Source organism: Lissotriton vulgaris, chromosome 3_1 (genome assembly GCF_964263255.1).
Source record: "Lissotriton vulgaris chromosome 3_1, aLisVul1.2, whole genome shotgun sequence".
Classification (NCBI taxonomy): domain Eukaryota; kingdom Metazoa; phylum Chordata; class Amphibia; order Caudata; family Salamandridae; genus Lissotriton; species Lissotriton vulgaris.
This window is the reverse complement of record NC_141689.1, coordinates 216,337,263-216,364,434: the sequence shown is the minus strand read 5'-3', so window position 1 is coordinate 216,364,434 and position 27,172 is coordinate 216,337,263. Positions and strand designations below refer to the sequence as shown.

Genomic DNA, 27,172 nt, shown 5'->3' with positions numbered 1-27,172 from the left:
GATTTCCTTTTCACCTGAATGGGCCTGGTCTGCCTTAAACAATGCTGTCTCCATATCCTGCTAGGAAGCTGCACCAGTGAGGACAGTACTAATTTTGGCCAGGTACAGACACTCCATGCCTTCAGAGATAAAATGATTTTGGTGTATAAAAAGAGGGGCCCAGACCCCAGACTTTTAAATCACTTCTGGGATTCAAGAGAAACCTATGCCAAGGAGAAGACCAGGAGAAGCTGAGTGGGAATACTGCCCCTGTGCTGTTTGCTGTCTTGGGTTGGCCTGCAGTGGCTGCTTGCTGCCAAGGAAAGGAGAAAAGGACTTTGCTGTTTGCTTTGTCATCTTGAGGAAGATCTCCAAGGGCTTGAAACTGAGATAGCCTCCTGTTCTGAAGTCTCAGAGACAGAAAGACTTAATTCCTTCTGTCTCTCTGCATCTGGAACTGCTGTTTCTGCTGCTACAGTAGGAAATTGCAACACCGGCGAGCGAAGCGTAACCTGCACCGAAGCTGTGGGCACAGCTCGTAAAGAGCACAACGCACCGCCCGACTTGCACCGTGGCCCGACGCCTGCTGACGACGTGCTGCATTGACTCAGAAGCGGTCATCGAGGCCGCTGCCTGCACCGTAGCATAGGACACAGCTCGTGACATCCACGATGCATCCTCCTGACTTACACCGAAGCCCCGACTTCAGCGACGCCGGTGCTCAATCAACACTGAGCTGATCCTCGAGGTGGGAGACTCCGAAAAAAAACCATTGACATCGTACTGTCGTAAGGAACTATTGCCTCACCACCATTCGTGACGTCACCTCTCAGACACAGTCATGAACCGACGTCTCACCTCCCCTGCGCTGCAGTAAGAAACAGAGGCATCACCTTCCCTGGGATCATAAGGAACCAACGCCACAGGTGCCAATGAAGCATCACCTCCTTGATGCCATGCACCATCTTTGTTTTCATCAATTCTCAGGTATTGTTTTTTGTGGGTCTGCTTGACTTCGGGTCCGACGCCACGCACCTCGTGGTCGGGGGTGTAGTTTGGGAGTTTCTTCGGTCACGACGTCGGTATAACTTCAGGCGGAGTTATTTGTTGTTACACGCTTTATTTGAGTGAATAACCTATTTTTAAGGATATCTTGACAACTGTATTTTGGATTTTTGTCATTTGGTCTTCCTTTGGTTTAGATAGAGATTACTTATTTTTCTAAAATGGTGTGGTGTCCATTTGTAGTGTTTTCACTGTGTTACTGTATGTATTCACAAATGCTTTACACAAAGATAAGCCTGTCTGCTCGTGCCAACCTACCAAGAGGGTGAGCAAGGGTTATGTTAGGAGTGTAACCCCCTTACCCTGGCTAGAAGCAACGGCTCCTATTTGGACAAAGGTAACTAACTCTGCCAACTAGGGACCCCATTTCTAACAAATACCAATCCGCTACCATGTTCTGCTGCCCTGGAAGATATTGAGACCGAAGAGCTATTTGTGTTCCATGCAAAATTCCCAAATGTCTTTTGCAATTTCCATCAATCTCCTTGATCTGCTTGCGCCTAACTTGTTTACATAAGTGTCAGCTGTGATATTGTCCATTTTGAGAAGAACAGAATTCACATGGAACAGAGACCTGAAACTTTGCATTGCAAATCGCCCTGCTTGCATTTGCAATGTATATACTCCATCTGTTTCATCCTGTTCCAAACTCCACCTATTCCCTGATTCAAACATGTTGCTCCCAAATCAAAGTTGCTTGCATCTGTTTCCAAAACAAAATCCGGTTTCGAACCAAAGATCGATCACCTATTCCAGGCTTCCAGGTTTCCCAACCACCAAACTAGCTCTCTTCTCACTTTTTCTGTTATTGGTACACAATCCCGTACCATAAAGATCCTTTGTCTTTAACCGTTGCAAAGCCCATGTAATGCAAAGGCCCTGGAAACACTGCTTGTATCGAGGAAGATAAAAGTCTTATTACCCTTGTTAACTCTCTCAAACTCACCATGTATTTCCTTAATAAAGATTTCAATTCCTGCGAATCTTCTTTATATTTTTTTCTGGTAACAATAAGTGACCCTTGATCATATCCACTACAAATCCTAAGATTGTTTTTCCACATTTATCAAAAACCTCTAAGTTTGCAACAGATCTTTTACAATCTCCAACTGTGACCTCAACTATGTCACATCCTGAATCATAATTAGTAGATTGTCTAAATACACAATTATCTGAACCCCCCTTTCTCTCAAAAAACCAACAACAATCTCATTACCTTCGTGAAAGACCAAGGGGCGAAGTCAACCTGAATGGCAGACAAACAAACTGATAGACATGTCCTTCCCACCTGAACTGGAGATATCGCTGACTGTTCTCTGACATTGGAATCAAAAGTATGCATCTTTCAGATCCATCTTTACTAACCAATCTGAATCTTGTAAATCATCTCTCAACAGTGAATGCCCTCCATCTTGAAATGTCTGTATCTCACATAATAGTTTAGATCCCTTAAATTGATCACTGGTCTCCATTCACTGTCCTTCTTCAATCAATCAGGGGGGTTTAACGTGCGTGACTCTACTGCGAGGGTCTCAAGGCATGGGGAGGGGGTTGCAGCTATGAGTCAAAAGAAAAGCCAGGTCTTGAGGCTCTTCCTGAAGGTGTGCAGAGTTGGGGAGTGTCTGACGTTGGCCAGGATCTCGTTCCAGGATTTGGCTGGGATGTAGGCGAAGGCTCTTCCACCTGCTCTGGATTTGCGGATGCGCAGAGTTTCTGCTAGGGTGAGGTTTCTTTTGGGTACGTGTAAGGAGACTCTTTCGTTGAGGTATTTGGGTCCGGTGTTGTGGAGGTATTTGTAGTCGTGGATGAGTAGATTGAAGGTTACTCTCTTCTCGACTGGGAGCCAGTGGAGGTCTCGCAGCTGTTGGGTCATGTGCTCATGTGGTGAGATGTTGAGGATGAGTCTGGCTGAGGTGTTCTGGGTGGTCTGGAGTTTGTGTAGCAGGGATTTGTTGATTCCTGCGCAGAGGGCATTTTCTTAGTCCAGTCTGCTAGTTACGAGAGCATGGGTGACGGTCATTGTGGCTTCGGGGGGGGATCCACTTGAAGGTCTTGTGGATGACGCAGAGGGTATTGAAACAGGTGGAGGCAATGGCGTTGATCTGTTGGGTCATGGTGAGGGAGGACTCAAGTACGATGCCGAGGTTCTGGGCATGGTCCATGGGGGTGGGGGATTGCTGAGGGCCACCAGGAGTTGTTCCAAGTAGAGGGGGTGTGTCCAAGGACGAGGACTTCTGTCTTCTCCGAGTTAAGTTTCAGACAGCTGCTGATCATCCAAGCTGCAAAAAGTAGGGAAAAAAAGAAATGGCAAGGAGGAAAAAATATGTGTACATATTTACCAAATCAAAGGGAACTTTATATTACCCTATTAACAGTACATTGTCCTGTCATCAATGCGCATACCTTATTCAAGACAACAAATCACATACCACAGACACATTTTTAGAAAACTAATCATCATTATTTTTGTTTCTCTTTTAAAACATACAAACATATATGCAAACAACATATACATCACAAATTAACAAAACACAACAAAATACATTAGTTCCTTCTACCCACTCAATTGAAAATGAATCAGTGTTTGCAGACTGAATAACGGCAATACACTGTGAGGTCGTCTTTTATGAACATGAGGTTACCATCCCTCTAAAGACCATAATTGAAATGTGCTTTCAATCATAGGAAATTTTTTGTCAATTCCAGTCGGACTCCTCTTGTCATAAACTGTTGACGTGGACGCGTTTCGACCTTCATTTACATCTTGGCCTCCTCAGGACAAGGGTAAGGGAACAAACTTGAAGCTGACAAATGTAGCTGACTGTAAGCCTCCGGGCAACTCAATCGCATGTGTGGCAATTTCCAATAAACCAGCCACTTGTTACTTCACCTTAAATCGGAGTAAACAGTCAATCTAAAGTAAATTCACCAACACAATCAAAAAATGAACAGGATTTTTGACTCCACTGATTGTTTAAAGTCCTAATGCTACTCGCGGCATGCTCAATCCTTTACAATAAAGCACTTTAGGGCGTACCAGGCGTTCCTCACTCTTTCATTAACTTAGGTCTATAGACAAGTTATAGCACACTAATGAAAATTAACTGGAGAACCACTTAAAAACCCACATGTAAAGAACTAATCACCAAATTAAATCCAAAATATTTATTATGTTTTTATTTATTAGTCAAGAAATTGTTTTGCAATTATTGCTTGTATTTCATATTATTGTGTTTCCAAAATCTAATTCATTATTTACACAGCAACAACATGAATCTTCATTAAAATCACATAATCAACATTGACTAATAAATAAAAACATAATAAATACTTTGGATTTAATTTGGTGATTAGTCCTTTACATGTGGGTTTTTAAGTGGTTCTCCAGTTAATTTTCATTAGTGTGCTATAACTTGTCTATAGACCTTTATCTAAGTCAGTTTATTTCCATATTATAGCAAGTTCATTATTATATAGGGGTCCCCTACTTCTAAAACAAAGTTCCTCACTCTTTCAGCCTCATCACAGATCTAAAGTCCGGTCGCCATTCAATCAGCCGGCAACTGCTCATCTAAGCTGCAACGTCTTTCATTCCTGCTTGGAAGCCGAGTCTGGTGGTTTTGAGGTCCTTCATGAGGGAGAGCATGAGCTGGGTGTTGTTGGCGTAGGATACTATGCTGAGTCCACGCTGTCTGATGATGGTGGCGAGTGGGGCCATGTAGATGCTGAAGAGCGTGGGACTGAGCGATGATCCTTGGGGTATTCTGCAGTTGATCTTTGAGGGTTCGGAGAGGAAAGGAGGGAGTCTGATCCTTCTTTTCTACTAGAAAGAACGTACACACAAAACCCACCTGATCTTCTTCTACTTCCAAAATCGCTCCCTTGTGAAGCAAATTCTCTATTTCTTCCTTCACTATGTGTTGTTGCTGTATGCTATAACACAACTCTCTTGGTTTCTCTTTTTGCACAGGTTCTGAATCAAACTCTATTTCGTAACCTGTTACAGCCTCAAACACCCATGGATCGCTTGTTATCACTTTCCATTCATCTACAAAATATTTTAACCTGCCACCCACCATTCCTTGGATAAAACCTGTACTATTCCTCAAATACGTACCTACCAGACGCCGGAGTAGATGCTTGACCTCGACCTCTTGCGCCACTCTAGCTCTGATTACTCCTTCCTCTTTGAGGGTAGAATCCGGATTGACTCTGGGATCCTCTGGTGAAGCCTCTGCTACTAATAAACTGGGACCTACAGAAGCTACGGCCGGGAGGTTGCCCTCTCCTCCCGGCCCTGCCATAAAAACTATTCACTCCACCAAATACTTTCCTCATATTGAACTGTGCTTTATCTAAAGCAGTAAATGTATACACTATATATGACTAAGCCCTCACCAAAGAGCAAGCCTTTGGGATCTTCACCAGATTCCTCTAGTGCAAAGTCTCCAAGCTTAGAATTTATTCTAATCCAAACTGTTTTTCACCTTTCGGCAATCAGCCCCGCATTTGCATTCCCTAAGAAGCAAATTACTCTCTGGCACCATCCTCTTAACAAATTTATATCCAGATCCGTACCCTTAAGGTACGCTTCCTCCGCCATGTCGAACATTTTTGCCAGAGGACCTAAAGTATCCAAAAGCTTTTCCTCCCTAGCTTGAACATGTATGTAATTAATTCTGGATCTAGATTTGGAGTTAATAAATCCTTATCCCCAATCACCGGACGGAAACACTCAGCTCTCTCATTACATTGTGTTCCCCCTTCTCCAGTGGTCTCCTTAACCAATGCCTAATATAATCTGCCACACAACTCATAGGTCACCAGTCAGATCCTCTGGGATGACATACTTCTTTAGGGTTAAATAACCTTTGACCAAAGGGATCAACCACAATTTTCTCTCCTCTCGTCTTGCTATTCTCACTTCCACACTCATCCTCCAACTTGTCTTTATAATTTAAATCAAATATATATTCATCCAAATCTGTATTATCAGCAGGGTTATCCTAACCACCATTGCTGTTGCCAACAACACCCAATCTCTGAGAGCCACTTGAGACTTCAATTCCTTCAGCACTGGATCCCAGATGCTTTCTTTTGCTGTTACATTTACCCCTGGGCCCCTATGTGCGCGATCTTCACTCTCTGATATTGAAAACTATTCATTCCCCTCATCATCATGAGGTCTCCTACCTGACATGGCATATTTCACAGTCTCTTGAATTAGGTTCTTAATCTCCGCAGTTAGGATATTGTTTATCATGGACCCTGACTTTACAACATTCACCTCTTTCTCAGACATCTTTGCACAAAATGTTTTCCTAAGCAAAAAACACAAGAAAATGCACCCATACTTTTTTTCACAGCTGACTTAATCCGATTAGCTGCACGTTCCGTTATAAAAAACTTTAGAAAAGGTCAACTAGCAATGTTCTAATTGTAAAAACTACAAGCCCAATCAACCAAAGAAAAATAATCTGGCAGCGTAACTCGAACATGCCCAATTCAAAATGGTGGCAAATTTCAATACTTTCTTTCCTTATATTGCTTTTCATTTTTTTAATAGCTTTCCAAAATATACAATTATACACTCGCAAACTCTTCTGTCTTCCAAAACTGCCTTCAAATCTGAATTTGCCGGAACCAGTACCTCGCAACGTACGTCATGTGTTCTCTCTTCCCAATCTCTAAATGGCTGTCCATCATGCAGACAAGTTGCGAGCTCCCTGCTACAGAGCTTCTGTGTGCAAAATAGCCAGCTATCAGCCTCGATCTGCAACGCAAATCTGAACCATCTCCAGTTGCGCACCAACAACGGTATGCGCTGTGTTTTAAACTTAAAAAACTGTACATTAAGGCTACGTGTTACACGACAAACCACACTAAATCGCTAGTACTATTGGATTCAATAAATTTTTCAGAATCCTTTTCTCTCTTAACCAGAAGTTTAACGTACAGCTTACATGTTACTGCAATTACTATTAAAAAACAAGCATTTGCAATGCAATAGGTCTCACATTAGGAAAGTGTGAGCTATTGGTAATGTAAATTACACATTTTTTTAAAATGTGTTGGCTTTGAAAATATATAAATTAATAGCATTGTTATTCACAAAGCCAATAGCTTACACTTTCCTAATGCGAGTCCTATTGGCTATGGCAATGCTTGTTGGTAGCAAGCAATGACAGTGCTGTTGTGGTGCTGAGTGATGATGTGGTTGGGCTGAGTGATGATGTGGTTGGGCTGAGTGATGTGGTGGTGCCCCTGAGTGATGTGGTGGAGCCCCTGAGTGATGTGGTGGTGCCCCCGAGTGATGTGGTGGTGCCCCCGAGTGATGTGGTGGTGCCCCCGAGTGATGTGGTGGTGCCCCCGAGTGATGTGGTGGTGCCCCTGAGTGATGTGGTGGTGCCCCCGAGTGATGTGGTGGTACCCCCGAGTGATATGGTGGTGTCCCCTAGTGATGTGGTGGTGTCTCCGAGTGATGTGGTGGTGCCCCTGAGTGAAGGGTGAGTAGAAGTTGGAGGGTGGAGTTGGAGTTGGAGGGTGGAGTTGGAGGGTGGAGTCGGAGATGGAGGTTGGGTTCCGAGATGGAGGGTGGAGTTGGAGGGTGGAGTTGGAGGGTGGAGGTGGAGTTGGAGGGTGGAGTTGGAGGGTGGAGTTGGAGGGTGGAGTTGGAGGGTGGAGTTTTGAGTTGGAGCTGGAGGGTGGAGTTGGAGGGTGGAGTTGGAGGGTGGATTTGGAGGGTGGAGTTGGAAGGTGGAGTTGGATGGTTGAGTTGGAGTGAGTGGGGGTGGGTTGTAGCCTAATGCCGCCCCTGGTGATCCGGAGAGATGACAAAGGATAGGAAAGAGAAGGCGGGCAGGGCCTGAGTCCTTGTTACAAATGACCAGCTTTGGGGTCAGAACTGAGATGAGAAGGGCAGCCAGGCATGAGAGTTGTAAAGAAAAAAACGCGGGGGACCGTGTTTAATAAAAGAGAGAGCGGACAGGGCCTGAGTCTTTGTTGCGGACGACCAGCTTTGGGGTCAGAGCTGAGATGAGAAGGGCAGCCAGGCAGGCATGAGAGTTGTAAAAAAAAAACTAGTAATAGCTTGTGGCACTGCACCCTTTACTAGCTTAGTGCATTTGCGCCCGCCACTAATGTTACTAAAAGCGCACAATGTAACTTTTACAAAATGTTCTTGTTCGAGCACTGTAAAATAGGAGAAAGGGAAAAACATTTTCTAAATAAAGCACAGTGATACAGAAGAGCACAGTGATGTAGAAGACCGCAGTACGAGGGGGAACGAAAGGAAGTTATGTAGGATAGAGGTTGTCTGGTTTGGCTCCCAATGCTTTGAGTTTGTGGCAATAAGCTTGAGTTACAATGTGAGCAAGAGGAGTTCAAGTTCAAGTTCAAGAATTTATATAGCGCACTACTCACCAAGAGGGTCTCAGTGATGATACTAGTGCATGAGGCTATTGGGGCTTAACAGCTAGCTCCAGGATGCAATTAGGCCACAGTACTCACAGCATGACCTGTGATACGTGGATGCCAACAGGCACTAACCTCTCGGCAATGGCGCTTATGGAGAAAGTGAAGAGAGAGTTGGCTCGGCATAGGGCAGTATTCATGATGTCAGTTGTAAGAGAGGCTCAATTTGCGATCCAGAAGCTTAAAACACGATGCAAGCCCTGAGCGCCTCTGATCCACCATGCGCATGTGCAACAGAAACAGCAACTTCTCACTAACAAGCACTAGACCATGCAAGTCGTGTGAATAATGAATCTGATTTGATCCACTACTGGGGCAAGGAGTTACATGATACCTTTCAAACGCCTATTGTCTGCCTTGCTTTTCCAAGTAAAACTAGATGTGCACATGCGCTAAGCCGTCATGCCAATTCTATTCCAGTTCCACTGTGTCGAAAGTATTGTCACTGTAGGCTGAAGGAGGGGATGCAAGAAGGAAAGAACAAACATTCAGTGCACAGAAGACGTGCGGCCGCCATTGTGTAATATTATTTGCGACGTGCCACGATGGGAAAAATAATTTAGAATGTTGCCGTACAAGGACGGCATGTATTTTAAGAGCCACACTCAACAAAATAAAGGATGCGGCCGCCATTGTTAAAGTTCTAGCGCGGTGTGCCTCTTTGCAAACAAAATAATTTTGCCTTTCATGTTGTTCATGTTCTTGTCTTATGGGCGAGCCGCGCGAAGGAAAAGAAAGCCGCGGTCTCCATTGTTGTACCCGAAGCATGCCACACTGGTAAAAAACAAAGCGCAGATTAAAAAAAAACATTAGAGTAAGTGCGGCGTGCCGCACTGCTTAACAAGCTCTTGGCATTGCGTGGCGGGGGGCGGGGGAGCGGCGTTCCTTTGAAGTCGGAAGGGTGGGAAGGAATGAGCATATGGGGTGTGAGCGATAACGAAAGTAAGAGGGGGAGCAGGAGTGAGGCCCAGCGCGCGCTGGCGAAGCTTTGCGCTTGAATGCCTCACATGCACTGGGCATAATCTCTTGGTAGGATTTGCTGGTGCCCCTCTTGACTCTCGCCATCAATGCGCAGGCACATTGGCAGGCGAGACCTAACTATTCAAAAATAAATGCACACCTCACAGTGACTCAGCAATGATTTAGTCCATAAATTGGACCCCTTCTCTACCTACCAAACTCCATACACACATACCTTAAAGTCTAAACAAATAAATAATGATAGAGTACTTAACTGCTCAAGAAGCAGCAAACAAAAGAGGAAGAAGATGACAGGATATTATGGGACCTTAAAGTTATTTTTAATTGTTTGGTGTTGAGGTTCTATTTTTAAGGTTCTTTGAAGTGCTGCGCATAAGTAGTAAGGCTAGCCTCCTGTCTTGCCATGAACTCAGTGTCAAATTGAGGTCTACAATCCCTATAGTATTCTGTCAGGCAGGAAGGAATTCATCATGGTAGCAAGCAGGAAAGCATTCTTTTATTTTCCATGTAGCTCTCACTGGGAGCGTGTAAGGACATTTTAAAGGGTCAAACATAATTAACTTTTTGTGATCAATGACGTAAATGTCTTAGGCTTACCCAATTCATACTTTACAGCAAAGTAACCAAATGATTCTTATTTGAACATGCTTTCAACCATAACACAGTACCTGTCAGCACAGAAATGTCACGTTTAATCAATTTTTCCACTGTGCTGAGTTCTCCGAGCCTGCAAACTCCACGCTAGTCAACAAAGGTACTCCTAGCAAGCTTCTTAGAAAACCCTACCATTACAGGAGGAGATGTGGCCTAAAGGCCAGAACTGCTGACTTTGGAAATGGGTAACCAGGTTGGAGTCCCAGCGTAGGGTCAACATCATGTGATTCTGGGCAAATCTCTTAATCTACCTGTGCCTGAAAATCTGATCATGTGTACTGTAATCTGATGCTCATGTAAAGTGCTCCAATGCCCTTGGGTCGAGTTTGTGCTATATAAGACTGCAAAAAATAAAAGAAATTAAATATGGGAACTCATCCCCGGTGCACTCGAGGAGGGTTCCACAAAACCTCTGCTTGAGTTCTGCTGCGCTCAGTAGTGCGTCCGAGGAGAGCACTCAAATGACGGGAAAACCGCTGAACACCAGCTTACCGCGACTGACATCCAATCCGCCAGTCATCGCATCCTTCAAACACCAACCTGAGTTGGTTTGGTGTTACGTTTTCACACAACTGTCATCAAGTCCTGAAGAAGCCAAAGCACCTCTACGGTGGGCACTATGGCTGAAACATGTCGACCTTATGATCACTAACATCCATGCTAGGTTGAATTCTCCAGGCATGGGATTACAACTATTTTTTAACCCTGACCCCTGGGTGTAACAGTAAAATAGTGTTTCAACATACCAGGGAGTTAGTTTTAACTTCACTAGCACTTTCTTTCTCACACTCTCCCTCCACACCTGGCTCATCATAAGGTTTTAGTATACCTCTTATTACACACAACTAAAACATCCTTGAACTCCTCCCTCTCAGAGAGGGGGTTGTAGCCCACACTGCGACCAGGTTCGCAGTGCAAGGAGGTTCCCGAAGATGAAGCATGCCACCCACGGGTGGGTGAGGGAATTCGTCCTATAAAAGGGACCCCCCCTACACTCCTCTCCCGTTTTGTCTTTTGTCTTGACCCAGGGTGGCCTTTTTGTGTTATCAGTCTATTGTTACAAAGCCAGAGTGAATCTCCACAACCGGGGTCACAAAACAGTTTTGAAAAAGAAGACAGCGAACATAGTTCCTGATTGAAAGGCCCCCTACTGAAGAACGCTTCTCTTCTAGCCATATCCATACTCCGCAATACCCTTTCAACCATCTTTGTCAAAGGATGTCCATGTATTGGCAACTAAAAAAACATCTTTGGGCGGTTCTCGTGCAAAGAGAAGCCTAGCACTAGTAGTTCAGAGTTTTGATGGAACAGCCAGAAAGGACCATGGGTCATTCCAAACAATGTTCTGGCTCACAATAGTGGAGAGACGGAAGAAGGTGCAGTGCAGTTGCCACTCTTGCGAGGAAGAAGAGGGTCTAGAACATCAGAGAGAAAGGCTGCCTTTGAAAGCAGGAAGGGGAGTTATGTTCACTGGCAGTTATAAGCTTATTAGCAGTCAGCATCACTATCATCTCTGTAAAATGCCATTAGTGTGAAAACCAACAAAGCAACATTCTAAATCCGGTGGTCATAGTCTACGGTTCAATGTCTGACGAGAGGCAAATGTTTCACTAACCTTAAACAATGTGGCTGTCTCAGGAAAGATGCCCTTAATTTTCACCTGCGGTTCCAGTGGCAGCGGGATGGGCTCCATGTCTGCTAGGTTCATTTTTTCATTGTCTCCTAGTAGAGCCTGCAGCTTTTCGTTCTATCGAGAAGAACAAACAAATACGTACACAAACAAAATACAAGCCCATATTGGAAAAGCAGATGGCAAAGCATTCAAAGATTCAGTAACTGCAACATATTTCCACAGCTGGGTAGCCATTCAAATGCAAAGATTAACAAAACACGCCAAAACACTGGCTCATCAGCAAAAAAAACAAAAAAACGACAACTGTCTATGCAAATCTGTGGCTTACAAAACTTAGCGTTAGTCAAGCAAACAAGCCTAGCTTTTTGTGAGGATAAATGTTTCTTAATTGTAGGGCCACTGTGCGGGTTGGACCTCGCTATACTGAATGGAATAGGAAGGAATAGACTTAAACCTAAAGGTTTGTGGTCGCACAAGGACACCAACACAAATTACCCCAAACAGGAACGCTCTCTGAACTACACATGCAAGTTTCAAGGGTAAAATTCTGCGACCCCCAAATGGCTGAAATGGGTCTTTCCACACCCAAGCGTTCTAAACACTTTGCTAATCAGCCCTTCATTAAAGACTCAGGTCGAAGGCTAGTTAATTACTTGATTTAACAATTCAAATAAGTAGTGACAAAGCAAACAGGTCCGTTTTTTTGTCAGCAGAAGTGTTATTAGTTGGGCGAATTGTGTTGTCCTTAGCATTTCTTGAATAAAAATCCAACACTAAATTAGCAAATCTTTGGCTGCAGTAATATGGAACCTGCCTTAGTCGAACTGGCACACAAACAAATGATGGAAGGAATGCCAGGCCCAGTGGCACAGTGAGCAAGGGACCCACGTCTGGGCAGACACATTCCACATTGGGCAGACACATTCCACATTGGGCGAAAAGTGCTGTCAAACAAATGATGGATGGAACTGACAGCAATAGCTTAACCAATCTGCATCCTCAAGGAAGAGTACTATGCAAATAGGGGAGCACTTTATGTTTGTGTTATATGTGAAAGGGAACCTGAAAGGCAAAGCCTTTCATAGTGGAGACTTTTAGTTGCAGATTTAAAAAAAAATAAACTATGCCTGCACACAATTTGTATTTCATGTACAAAAAACAGTCCTAAATCCAAAATGTTCTCGAAACAGCAAACAATAAACAAATTAGGGTGCAAAGAGGATTGGTGAACAGTTTTGTCTCTTTATAAAAGCATTTCCGATAACAAAATCATAAATCAGCAAATAAAGTGTTGTGAAGTTAGCAATGTAAACATATTAAAGAAGCAGTGTTTCTCAAATGCAAGTTTCACGCAATGCAGCATCTGCAGTCTAACAGAAGGAGCGACTTTCATTAGATTCACAATCATAAGAGTACTCCTGTAAAGAGACACTGGGAGCAGGACTGCAGGAAGAATGTGTAAAATATATATATTTGGAATGTACACTAAGAGGAAAATGTAACGAGTGTACATTTGACGCAAACATGCACTTACCGAAAAAATATTCTTCTTCCACCAGTAAAAACCCGATCCCCTGCACTCCCCGGATAGTAGAAGCCTCACACTCCCCGGATAGTAGAAGCCTCAAACTCCCCGCATAGTAGAAGCCTCACACTCCCCGCATAGTAGAAGCCTCACACTCCCCGCATAGTAGAAGCCTCACACTCCCCGCATAGTAGAAGCATCACACTCCCCGCATAGTAGAAGCATCACACTCCCTGGATAGTAGAAGCATCACACTCCCCGGATAGTAGAAGCCTCACACTCCCCGCATAGTAGAAGCCTCAAACTCCCCGCATAGTAGAAGCCTCACACTCCCCGCATAGTAGAAGCCTCACACTCCCCGCATAGTAGAAGCCTCACACTCCCCGCATAGTAGAAGCATCACACTCCCTGGATAGTAGAAGCATCACACTCCCCGGATAGTAGAAGCATCACACTCCCCGGATAGTAGAAGCCTCACACTCCCCGGATAGTAGAAGCATCACACTCCCAGGATAGTAGATCTGTAGACGAGTGTTCCTCTGAGGATGGTGTTGGGGTCGGTGTGGATCCAGAAGTGCAGGTGTTCGGCGGTGTTGAGGGTGTCGTCTGCGTGGGTGGCGACCTTGAGGGAGAACTTGTGGACGATGGCTATTCCTCCTCCGATTCCGTTGGCCCGATCCCTGCGGGTGATCTTGTAGCCGTCCGGGATGGCTATGGCGATGTCGGGTGTCGAGGAGTCGTTCCACCAGGTCTCGGTCAGGAAGGCTACGTCTGGGGCGGAGGTGTCGAGCAGATCCCAGAGCTCGACGGCGTGTTTGGGTGCGGAGTGGGTGTTGAGGAGTATGCAGCATAGGTGGTTGGGTCCAGTCCTTAGAGGTTTGGTGGCTCTGTTGCAGGTGAAGCTGCAGGTGCGGCAGGAGAAGGGTCCATGGGTCTGTTTAGGGGTGGTCTGGAAGCAGGTGTGGTTTCAGCCGGTGTTGAGTGCGTGGAGGGTGCTGGCGTCGTAGCGGAGTCTGGTGTTGTGGCGTTCACCGGGTCCAGGGGTTCTGGCGCTGGGCGCGGTCCAGGCGTGGACGGGCGCAGACGGGCTTGACATAGGCGCGCCTTCGTCGCGTCCGCTGCGCGTTCGTGCAGCATTTGCCATATATGGCGAGGTGGGAGGGAGGAGCAGCTGGGAGGCGGGAGCAGCGAGTGGGCAGGGTGTGAGGCCGCAGGGGTCACAGTGGCGGGGAAGCAGTGGAACAGAAGCAAAATGGGGCACAAGAAGGGACAAAATAGTGATACAGAAGGCAAAAGGGGGGGGGAAAAGAGTGGCACAGAGCACAAAAGCAGGTAACAGACAGAGGGGCAGAAAAGGGGGGGAGAAAAAACGAGTGGCACAGAGCACAAAGCGGGGCACAAAGGCAAAAGGGGCGAGAAAGAGGGGGGAAAAACAAGTGGCACAGAGCACAAAACGGGTCACACAGGCAAAAGTGGCGAGACAGAGGGGGGAAAACGAGTGGCACAGAGCACAAAAATGGGTCACAGAGAGGGGGAGCAGTGGGCCAGAAGCCAGAGGGCACTTACCAGCGAGTTGGCAGCGGCAGCAGGGGCACACAGTCGGAGCTGCGTGGAGGGGAGCGACCTACCAGGAGGAGTGAAGTTTTCTTTGGCCAAGACGGTCCATTTGGGCTACATGTGAACTTAGTGCAAACCTCATAGAAAAAAATGTGTGTCCCTCGAGTCCTATGAAAGGGCCCACTAAGCATCCTCGTGCATTACGTTTGAAGATCAGCACTGGGTCGGGGGGGGGGGTTTGGCATGCAGGAGTGTCCGTGAATGGGTTGCATTGGACTAGGTGATGGTTAACTATAAATGTGGTCTAGGAAAGAGCTTCACAGACCAAACTATCCAGCTTTTCCTTAAGGGAGTTGTTCTCTCTATAACAAACCATTCACCAAGACCCCTGCAACCAAGCTGCCACTCTGTGGGAGAGGGGGACCCTTGAGCAGTATGACACAGAACGGGTATCCACGTGGTTACAGCCCTCGGAATATGGGATTGCGGGAGCCAAACCCAAGGAAAACAACCTCTCTTCAAACACACATTGGCAATGATACACAGGAGCAGCTTGGCTTTAACTAACATGACTGCACAGGAAGGGACATATCCCCTTCTAGAAAGAGGAAGTCACAAAATAAATGAAGCTGCAATGCCAGACAGGACTACATTCTTTGACCAATCACCTGTTTAAATTGTATAAATGCTCAACAGCCCTGTGGGCTGATCCAAATGTGAAAGACACTTCAATGAAGAAATGGCGGAAGAGGACTGACTCAAGGGCTCTTTTGGTGCTCTTGTTAACGTGAGATCTAAGAGAGAACAACCTGCCTCTTGCCTGACCTAAAATAGAGGGGAGGAAAGAAAAGGAAGGAAAGTAAATGATTAAAAACAGCGAGGACTTTCAATGCTTCAGATTACCTTCTTTTTGCTTTTGCCACTTTCCCGCTGCACCGCCTTCATCAGAATTACCAATCGATCAACAAAGGTCTGCTGTGCTGCCAGCAATGAACGCATCACCCTCACAGACTTATCACCCTTAAAAGAGAGAGAGTATAGCAATTCTTTACTTCAGTGCTTTTTTAAAATTAGGTTTGAACGTAATAAACAATGCATACTGAAATATGTTTTTAATTTTTCCAAAGGTACAAAGATTGTATAAATATTAATATTATAAAAGTAATTAATCAAGGATTCAAACAATTTCTTTGCAGTCTGTACACCATTATTCAATTTTAGTGCGAGTCATTATGGGAGCATCGCTAAAACCTGCTGCCCCAGTCAGTAACACAGGCCTCAGTCCTGGGGACCTGAGTCCACCCATGCATCTGTTTGCACAGGTTGGGGGATGACCCCTGCACGAAACGCCAGGAATGGTTCACACCTGCACAGTACAGTCTATTTGCACGCATGTTAGTTGTTTTTGTCATTGTAAGTACTGATGGCCAGTTCCCAGCAGCATGCGTATCAACCCATAACCCAGCAGATGGAGTACTGCAGAGGAGCACTGTCCACCTGAGCCAGTTCTCGGGCCGGCTTTGCCAGGAGCAGCCGTGGAGCCGGCCTGGGCTTGCTGCCCACCAGGGGCTGCTCTAGTCTCATGGTGGCCCTGGGCAGGGAGCTTAGGTAGGGGGCCCCGGAAGAGGGGTCCGGGCGGGGCGGAGCGGGATGCCAGTGAAGAGGGGAGGGGGTCAGGGTGTTTGAAAGTGGAACTGAGCCAGAGGCCGCCAAATCCCTGCCAGGTGCCGCCATGCAAATATGTATCCATCCTCGGAGTATTATTATATTAGGGATATATATTGGCGTGGTGGCCCTGTGCAGGTGCACAGCTTGCACATGCCTAAGGCCGCCCCTGTGCCCACACACCCGGAGCAGACGAGACGGTGACAGTGCTGTGGTGCCCAGGCAGCCTCCCGTTAACATGCCTCTGCTCCACATAGCATGTCACAGACAAAGGACAGTTGGTGGGGTGGCCAGTACTTGGGATGGGTGGTGGCGGCCCAGGTCCTGCAAGTGCAGAATACAAGTAGTAGTAAAACAAGCATTAGCAAAGCTAATCTGCTGAGGCTTTTGAATCTTCCGTCTTTGCCAATGCTTTTTTTGTGGGTCTTGTGCGACAGTTCGACTATAGAACAGTAATGTATATCGGAACAGCAAAGTAAATATCATTGCAATCAAACTAGCACCTCGAAACGGCAGAGCAGCGACCAGTGAAAGCAAACCCACAGCACCGCAGGCTCCCAAGATCAATTGTCTACAGATCATTGACCATCACTTCATGTCAAAGAGACACTCTTGCAGGATAGTACCCAAGTTAACTTTAGGAAGGACCAAACAGGCTCGTGGACTCTTTCACTCAGGGGCATTTTATCTGGAAAACCGTCTTCCCTCTGTCAAAAGAAAGCTTAAGAAAAACACCCCCAGAGTCACATATTGGAGTCTTAAATTATTCTACCTGAAAGTTCATAAGAGTTCATATGATCCCTGGTGAATGCACAATCACAAATAAGACAATTCTTTCAAAAGGTGGGCGACAGCTTCTAATGGAGGCTTGCTTTTCAAGCCAATCACATCTCTAAGAAATGCTGCTCAAATCACTTGTTTTTATTTGCTACAGTGGCTACTCTGTATTATGGCCGCACATTACTTTCAGGCATTTCTAAGATCACTGTGGCTCCTCTAAAAGCAATACTCCAAGCAGCTGCTCACCTAATGACTTGCTATAAAATCAGATAATATCACTCTATTTCTGAAATAACTCACTAAATTCCCATGTCTATTTAGTGTCAGAAGTGATTTCAAAATGGCTGCCTCTCCCATAAATCACCACATCTCTAACTTTATAGATACCTACACAATAAACTCTGCACCTCAGGAGAGGAAAGATACATTAAAGGCAAATTTAGCCTCCAGCTAGTCATTCAAAAAAAATGTAAGGCCTATGTTAGAAATGGGGTCGCTAGTTGGCAGAGGTGTGCAACCTGTCCAAGTAGGTACAGCAATCCTAGTCAAGGTAAGTCAGTCACACACTTAAATCAGCCTGTGCTCACCCTGCGGTAGCTTGGCACAGAGCAGTCAGGCTAAACATAATATTGTAAATAAATCTAGGAGCGTAGTGTAATTTTCCCGATTCATGCCCTTATATAGGTATAAATTACCCGATCCTTATTTAGGCATAGAAATCATTACCATATTTATACTGAGCCTATGCAGCCCAAATAAGGCATGGCTACTTCCACAAAGTTCCGAGAATCAACAACGATTTCTTAGAGAAACCCGCCTTCAGCAGCTAGGGACATCCCCTTGCCTGAATACTAATTTATCTAGGAAATCATGTAGTTTTCGAAGAACGGAGTCTTCAATGACGTTATTAAGTCCAATCATACGTCAAACTCAGCACCTTCAAAGTATAAATATGCCTACATTTGCCCAGACAAACACACAGTGGTTTGGAGCAGATCGACTATCTACTTGCCAGAGGCCTGCAGCAGCAAGTGCCGAAGGAAGCCGACCCTCCAGCAGACGCACTGAGAGACTCTGTCTTTTCTCCAGCCGAGAAATCCAGCTCCAGTGTTTCCAGGCTACCCTTGCGGGTTGCTGGGAAATCGAGTCCTAAGAGAGAGATACAAGACCTCCTTCATTCTAAACCAAGGTACGGAGCTGATTAGACCCTTATGCTATGATATTCCCCTGAGGCGGAAAGCCGGGGGATTAGGGCCGGAGCTTGAGCCAATGTTTTAAAACTTTGGGATTTGTACGTTTGCATTTGTGTTCTTGCTGATTGAAATTGGATTTTAAAACTGCTGCTAATTGTGAATTACCGATTTTAAAACTGCTGCTAATTGTGAATTACCGATTTTAAAACTGCTGCTAATTGTGAATTCCGACCCGATTTTGTAATCTTGCACCTACCACTTCAACCTTGCTCACAAACGCAGGCGGGGGGGCCTCGGGTCCTCGGACTGTCCTGGTGTCATCTGCCGACACTCCGCACAGCCGATTGGACGCTGACGCGGAAGGGGGCACAGAAACCGCCATCTTGGAGGGAGGGGAAGGTCTGCGGACTAGTTCTCGCAGCCTCCCGCTCTCCCGGTGGTATAAATCTAGCAGCTCCGTGCAGCGCCCACTAATGATATTCCCCTGAGGCGGAAAGCCGGGGGATTAGGGCCGGAGCTTGAGCCAATGTTTTAAAACTTTGGGATTTGTACGTTTGCATTTGTGTTCTTGCTGATTGAAATTGGATTTTAAAACTGCTGCTAATTGTGAATTACCGATTTTAAAACTGCTGCTAATTGTGAATTACCGATTTTAAAACTGCTGCTAATTGTGAATTCCGACCCGATTTTGTAATCTTGCACATACCACTTCAACCTTGCTCACAAACGCAGGCGGGGGGCCTCGGGTCCTCGGACTGTCCTGGTGTCATCTGCCGACCCTCCGCACAGCCGATTGGACGCTGACGCGGAAGGGGGCACAGAAACCGCCATCTTGGAGGGAGGGGAAGGTCTGCGGACTAGTTCTCGCAGCCTCACGCCCTCCTCACGCCCCATAAAATGATCATGAGATCTCGCCCGCGCAGCGGGCGCGCCAGCGGCGCGCCAAAGGCGGGCCCGTCTGCGCCCGTCCGCGCCGGACCCGCGCCCAGCGCCACAACCCCTGTCAATTTTCCTCCAGACCCCAGCAAGCGATTGTGCTATGACCATAAGCAGCTCTGGGAATTAGGGGGGGAACAGCCTGATGAGTGGATGTCAGAGGATGGCCCCGGATAAAGATCTACAGGTGGGGTTACACTGCTGTACCTCTTGTAAAGCTACGTTCCCTCCCATTACTGGGGATAGAATTAGAGCCCTCTCTCAGATTCCCAGGCAGACGAATAGACGAGGAAAAATTACCATTAACTGTATATTAATTAACGCTAGGTCTCTGGTAAAGCACAGCATGGAGTGCGCAGATTTGATTCTCGACTCAAACGCACAAATTGCCTTTGTCACTGAGACTTGGACGGACGCAGCTTCAGGTCCTGACCTGGTAAAAGCAACACCGCCTAATTTCCTTAATTTCGTCTTGGATAGACCAAAAAAGAGGGGTGGAGGGGTGGCCATTATTTACCATACATCCATCCAAGGGCACTTTTTTCCTACTTCCTTCGGGGCGTGTGAGGCCCTGGGATTTAAGCTGGATCTTTCCAACCATTACTCCTTCAAGGGATGTCTGCTTTACAGACCCCCTGGGGCGAAGTCCCGCTTTCTCGAAACAGTGGGCAGTATTTTAGAGGAGGCGGTTGGGGCTGATTCCTTCACTGTGCTGGGGGATTTTAACTTCCATTTGGAAGATCCCGCTGACTCCGATACCCTGGCCTTATTAGACATTATGTCTGTAGTGGGCCTGATCCAGTCGGTAGTAGGGCCAACCCATCAGGCAGGCCACACTTTAGATGGAATCTTTACCAACAGTTCTGATCTTTTGTTTCAAAAAGCCGAACCTCTACCCTGGACAGACCATGGGGTGGTGCGGTTCGCCATCCTTATTCCTCAGGCTAAAACAGTGACAGGTGAGGGTCAAACTAGCAGTATGTGTAGGCCCTGGAAAAACATCAAAGGAACCGACTTGGAGGAGTTGCTCCTGGCCTCTGGCCCGGCCCGACCGACAGACGTAAGTACAGCTACTTCCGAGTATACAGACTGGATTGATCATGCTTGCCTTAAGCTGGCCCCCCCCAAACGATGTCGACCCGCTAGGTCGGCGCCATCAGCCCCCTGGTACTCGGACGCCCTTAGAGAAGCTAAATTAGCATGCAAAAAACTAGAACGGATCTGGAGGTCCACCTATTCTGAGCATGACAAGGAAAGGCTTAGAGCCGGCCAAAGGGCCTATAAAGATGAGATCAGGCAAGCTAAGAGGGTATACTTTACGGACCTCATTGAGAAGGCTAAGAACTCAACAAAAGAACTCTTCGATACCGTCACCAGTCTTGCCTCTCCGAAGGCGGTGATGGTCCCGCCTAACCCAGAACTCTGTGAGTCCTTAGCAAAGTTCTTTCAGAATAAAGTTCAGGTAATATTCACCTCTCTTGAACCTCAGGTGGCCCAGAGCCTCCTTGAAACTCCTCATAGGAACTCCCATGCGGGATCCACGGGGGCTACTCTCTCGACCTTTAACCCTGTGGAGGCAGAGGAAGTAGCAAAACTGTTGCTAGCCACCAAATCAGGTTCACCTTACGATCCTTGCCCCACCTTTATTGCAAAACTGGCGGTTGCTCCTATCGCGAACCAACTGGCAGGGATTTTCAATTTGATGTTTGAGAAAGGCAACTTCCCTAAGATTTGGAAACGGGCCTCAATCAGCCCGCTCCTTAAAAAACCCTCCCTTGACATTGCGGACCCCAATAGCTATAGACCAATATCCAGGTTGCCACTGCCTGCTAAATTGGTTGAGAAAATTATGAACTTCCAACTCTGCTCCTTCTTGCGTAATTCAAAAGGTCTTGACTCAGCACAACATGGTTTCAGAGAGGGTCACAGCACCGAGACAGCTCTGATTAAATCCACAGAGGAGATCCGGAAGGTGCTTGACGAAGGGGGCCAGGCAGTGCTGATTCTTTTAGACCTGTCAGCAGCCTTCGATACCGTCCACCATGCATTGTTATTGGATCGGCTGGAGGGCTGCGGGGTTCGAGGCCAAGCACTCAAGCTCCTGGAGGCATTTTTAACGGAGCGGGTACAAGTGGTGGCCATGGGGGAGTATGAATCAAGACCTTTCGAGCTCCCGGGGGGGGTCCCGCAGGGATCCTCCCTAAGCCCCACTTTATTCAACATCTACGTTGCCGCTCTTGCCCCAGTAATCAGATCCTTCGGGTTCGAGTTAACATCATACGCCGACGACACCCAGATTGTGGTCTCGGTGCTCCCGGGGACTAAGAGGGAGGTGGCAGGCAGGTTCCAGGATTGCATGTCTGCAGTCAGCTCCTGGATGGCAAAAAGCTGTTTAAAATTGAATTCATCAAAGACTGAGGTGATCATTTTTGGCCCAAGTACTAATCTTTGGAGCCCTAACTGGTGGCCCACTGATATGGGGTCTCCTCCTATCCCTGTTACAAAGGTGAAGAATTTGGGGGTTGTCATTGATAACCTTCTCACCTTCAAACCCCAAGTCAATGCGATGAGTTCCTCAGTACATTACACTCTGAGAATTATCAGAAAGGTTCTACCTTACCTTCCTGAGGGCAGTAGAAAGACGGTGGTGACAGCCCTCGTTCTATCTCGCATCGACTATTGTAACAGCCTTTTTCTTGAGGCACAACAGGGAGTGCTCAACAAGCTTCAAGTTTTACAAAATGCGGCCGCCCGTGTGATTGGGGGTTTGCCCAAGTTTTCCTCAGTCTCCAAGGAGTTGGATAAACTGCACTGGCTTCCGGTACGGAAGCGAATCAGGTTCAAGGCCCTCTGCATTGTCTTTAAGGCACTGCATGGCCTTGGCCCAGTGTTCCTTCAAGATCTTTTTCAGTGGTATAGACCAGGTAGACAACTGAGGTCGGCCAGTCTGGGGCTGGTCAAAACCACCCGGATCAAGAGGGTACGCTGGGGTGGAAGGAGTTTTGTCAGGGGAGCTGCGATGGCGTGGAACTCCCTCCCTCTCTCCCTCAAACTCAATACAAATCTCCTGGCATTCAGGAAGGATCTAAAAACATGGCTCTTCTCCCATTAAGTACCTTGATTCTCGCTTCTCTGGAATTATCACTTCAGCGCCAGGACGCCGACTGGTAACAGCGCGCTTTATAAGTGTAAATAAATAAATAAATAAATAAATAAATAAATAAATAGAGAATTCTTGGAATAGATTCTTGGCAAAGAATACTAAACTTGAGCTACACCTCACTTACTTCTTCCCTCATACTAGACCTAGGTAAGGTACACCGGGATAGGCGTATTTTAGAAGCACCAGCTGAGTACTTTTAGTCATTATTTTATCACCGTATGTATTTTATATGTTTTAAGGCAATTTATGGCTTAGAAACCATATCATGCTTTTACAGTACTACTTTATAATACTTTTCGTATTATATACCTTGTACTTTAGAACCAGTATTACGATTGTAGCAGTACATTTCTTATGATTGAGAAAGAAGACTGTTCAATAAATACTTTTTATTGAAAACACCCGTCTCTCTATTTTTCTCAGCACCTCTGGAGAAACGAAGCATGCACGATTGACTGAGTAAAATAGTTATCTATTGTTTCCGCGACTCTAGAGATTGATTTCTTATTCTTGGGAAACAAAGTTGTCATGTTTATGCGGTTGTCAGAAACGAATCCCTTCTTGTGAATTCGAGAAAGTTTCTAGTGACCTCTGAGCTAGCTGGCACTCACTATTAAGTCTACTATATACAATAGAGACCTTGTCGACCTCAGTCCTATGTCTAAACTATAGTATATGTTATTCCAATGCGCAGAGCCTATTGGGAATATAGGAACTACACTACAATAAGAGGCAATGTGTAAAGTAGCCGTGCATACGTGGATACAGTACACAGTGAAAACACCACAAAAAGACTCCACAAAGAGGTATGAAAATAGTATCTCTTGTACCCTTTAAAGCAAGACAAAAACCTCTAGAATCCAATGAAAACATCTCAGGGAACGAATACTTCAAGAATATGTGCTGTTACAGTGCTGAAAGAGCCCTTGCACTTTCAGTAGTTTTGTTACGGTTACACTAGGAAAATGACAGCGATTCACGCTGTGGATCACGAAACAGGCTTTCTCCCTGTGTCAGAACAAAGCAGTGCTTCCAAAGTTATTAAAGATATAAAAAATGCAATGTCCAGTTGCGGGAGACTAATCTACTCACTCTGTTCTGGTCGCCTGCGAGATCGCTGGTGGGTGGCAGAGACCTTGTAAATCCCAGAGTGCATAGTACCTACTCAGGGGATTGCAGCGGTGCCATTGGTCTCAGGATCGGGACCCGCATTGCTGGCGTCTCCCCTTTGCTGGATTTGATGCGGTGGTCAAGGTGATGGCGGCAGATGCCTATCTATCCTTGATGTGTGCAGAATACGTTGGGTCGCGCTAGCCTGCTTTTGGGTTATGCAGCTTTGGTGAAGCAGGTAAACATGATGGTGGGCGCTCGAGCAGACACTGTGGTGATGCGCGTGAATGTCCAAAAACGGCAGCCAACACTCTGCGAAGGGCCAGGACTGTTTGAGGGCAAGTCAGGCAGAGTCAGACTCCAGATTAGCAGAGTCTAGCAGCAGTTGTTTGTGCAAATTAAATCTTTGATGGTCCTGAGAATTCCTGAACAGGGGGCAAGCCAACAAGCCTTTGGAAATACATAGGTTGCAAAAGGTTGTATAGAACAGGTCCAGTCCTTCTCACTCCCCAAGCCAGAGGCAGCAGGCCAACACAGCAAAGCAGTTAGCAAAGTGGCGGACCCTCCTGTAGTGTAGCTCCTCTTCTTGGCAGTGTCTTCTTAGCACCTTGGCTGCTTGAGATATTCCTCTCCTGTGCTGGGCCCTAATAGAAATGGGTGAAGTCATGACGAGCTCAGCTCATCATGAGCACACGAGCACTGTGCCTCATGACGAGCTGAGCTCGTCATGAGCACCAAAGGGGTTAAGACACCAAAGTGAATTGAGTACATGGTGTCAGAGGTACTTAGACCCATTTTATTCTTCGAAGTAAGGAGACTTCAAAGAAAGGCCTTTGTAGTGCACAAGACCCTGCCTGGCTCCAGACTCACAACAGGTGGGTATGCAGCCTTTTGTGTGGAGACAGCACCCAGCCCTTTCGTGTAGAGGTTTCAACCCCTCCCACACATTCTGCTCAGGCAAACCCATCAACAAGCAGATGACCAATCAGGAACACCAGTTTCTTCCTTTATGTGTGTCTGTCTAGGGGGAATGTCTGACCCAGGGTGGTGTGGAGTGCAAAAAAACGATGGATTTGGGCCCAGATCCTTGGACTGGGGTGAATGTGTGACATTGATCCACATTCGGTCCATCACTTGTTTTGTTTGCAATTGCCGCCCTAAGTGCGCTGGGGATGCCCAGACGTGGGTCCCAGGCACTCCACACCACTGGAGTCAAGCTAGCCGGGCTGATGAGAGGTGTTACCTCGAAACCGGTCCGGTCCTCGGATGCTTGATTCCGTTCTGGGAAGGACATGGCTTTTGTAGTTCGGACTGGACTGTTCCCATGGGGCACAGGGTCAGAGCTGATTTGCATATCGCCATTGTCTAACCCAGGGTGGTGTGGAGTGCAAAAAAACGATGGATTTGGGCCCAGATCCTTGGACTGGGGTGAATGTGTGACATTGATCCACATTCGGTCCATCACTTGTTTTGTTTGCAATTGCCGCCCTAAGTGCGCTGGGGATGCCCAGACGTGGGTCCCAGGCACTCCACACCACTGGAGTCAAGCTAGCCGGGCTGATGAGAGGTGTTACCTCGAAACCGGTCCGGTCCTTGGATGCTTGATTCCGTTCTGGGAAGGACATGGCTTTTGTAGTTCGGACTGGACTGTTCCCATGGGGTACAGGGTCAGAGCTGATTTGCATATCGCCATGGTCTAACCCAGGGTGGTGTGGAGTGCAAAAAAACGATGGATTTGGGCCCAGATCCTTGGACTGGGGTGAATGTGTGACATTGATCCACATTCGGTCCATCACTTGTTTTGTTTGCAATTGCCGCCCTAAGTGCGCTGGGGATGCCCAGACGTGGGTCCCAGGCACTCCACACCACTGGAGTCAAGCTAGCCGGGCTGATGAGAGGTGTTACCTCGAAACCGGTCCTCGGATGCTTGATTCCGTTCTGGGAAGGACATGGCTTTTGTAGTTCGGACTGGACTGTTCCCATGGGGCACAGGGTCAGAGCTGATTTGCATATCGCCATTGTCTAACCCAGGGTGGTGTGGAGTGCAAAAAAACGATGGATTTGGGCCCAGATCTTTGGACTGGGGTGAATGTGTGACATTGATCCACATTCGGTCCATCACTTGTTTTGTTTGCATCTTTCTAAAAGTGGCATTTTCAGACCTGAAATTTAAAAGTCAACATCACTAAAAGATGTGTTTTAAAATTGAGACACACCAAACCTACTTTTCCTATCTTTTCCCAATTGAAAGTGACACATGTAAAAGTTGTTAAGGCAGCTCCAATGTTACCTTGTTATCCAATCTTGGTAGCCTAAAGATGGCCGCTGGGTGAGAAGCTTCGGCTGGGACCTCCCCCAACTGGGAACTGCCTTTGGCATTTGCCCGGGTTTTCTCTCCTCTTCTTCTGCCCACACCTATGGCAATCTACTGACCGTGCTCCGACGTCTTCCTTTCTCCCCAGAATGATTTTCGTGGCCTGCTGCTCACCCTCTAAGTTTCCAGAGGAAGAGCTTGCAGAGCCTATGCCGCAAGGATGTGAATCTGCTAAGCTCCGCAATAAGCCTCATGAGTTTTTTCGCTGCGCAACACCAAAGTGGAAACCCTATGAAATGCGGTTGCTGAGTGTGCGCTTGAATGTGGACACCTCTGGACGCTCACAGCTTGGTGAAAGGGCCGGCGACAGTTTTCTTGAAGGCAGCGGTGAACAGTGCTGGCAAGACAAAATGGCAGCAGCTCTCGGCGGCTGCTAGGGACCGGAGAGTGAGACCTACAGGCGGACAGAACTGGCGGCATTGCGTTCCCTGGGAGGAGGCTAGCTGCATGTGGGGACGCCTCTGATCCCACCGCGAAAGATGAATAATCTGCCCTACATACGTTGGAGGAGCAGAGATGCGCCCGATGCGGTTCACTGGCTCAGTAAGGGCGGCCCTCCCTGCACTGCTTGAGTCTTGCTAGGGTGTCTCCTATGGGGAAGACACAGATGACTCTGGCATGAGGAACTAATCGCTGTGCCCACAAGAGCCCCCCCAAGTTACAACGAGCTCTAATTCTAACCCATTATTATTGAGACCGGGGCCATTGCCTGACTCCAAGATGGCGGCCGTTATGACTGAATAGGGGTTCTTCTAAAAAGCACACTTTAACATTTTAATGGTAGCAGTGGAGGTATTACTGGGAATCCCCCCTGACATAGCGATCTGGCCCGGGGACTTTGTTGAGGCCGAAATATTAATTGCGGAGCCTTCTCAGGGCAGTGCCTGACCGGAAGATGGTGGCTGGGACCAGTCCTGATTACCTCCATGGGGGACACCCAAACTGAGCTGCTGGAGCATTCCATCTGATCCTCCCTTACAGAGGTGCTCTATTCTGGGGACATTTCGAGGCAGTGGTGTCCACTGTAAGGTCGGGCCAGGACAACGCCTGACTTTAAGATGGTGACCGCTACTTGACTTCGTTC

General features: G+C 46.8%; 1 protein-coding gene across 2 annotated transcripts in view; it reads right to left on the bottom strand.

The window, feature by feature from the left end:
* The window catches only part of PIK3C3 (phosphatidylinositol 3-kinase catalytic subunit type 3), a 682,135-nt gene that overhangs the window by 302,310 nt on the left and 352,653 nt on the right, over positions 1-27,172 (bottom strand). For both annotated transcript variants that reach the window (XM_086960327.1, XM_086960326.1), the window contains 2 exons: positions 15,771-15,887; positions 11,768-11,899 (listed from right to left, as the gene is read on the bottom strand). In XM_086960327.1, coding sequence (XP_086816453.1) covers positions 11,768-11,899; positions 15,771-15,887 — 249 coding nt within the window. The remainder of the gene's footprint in view (positions 1-11,767; positions 11,900-15,770; positions 15,888-27,172) is intronic.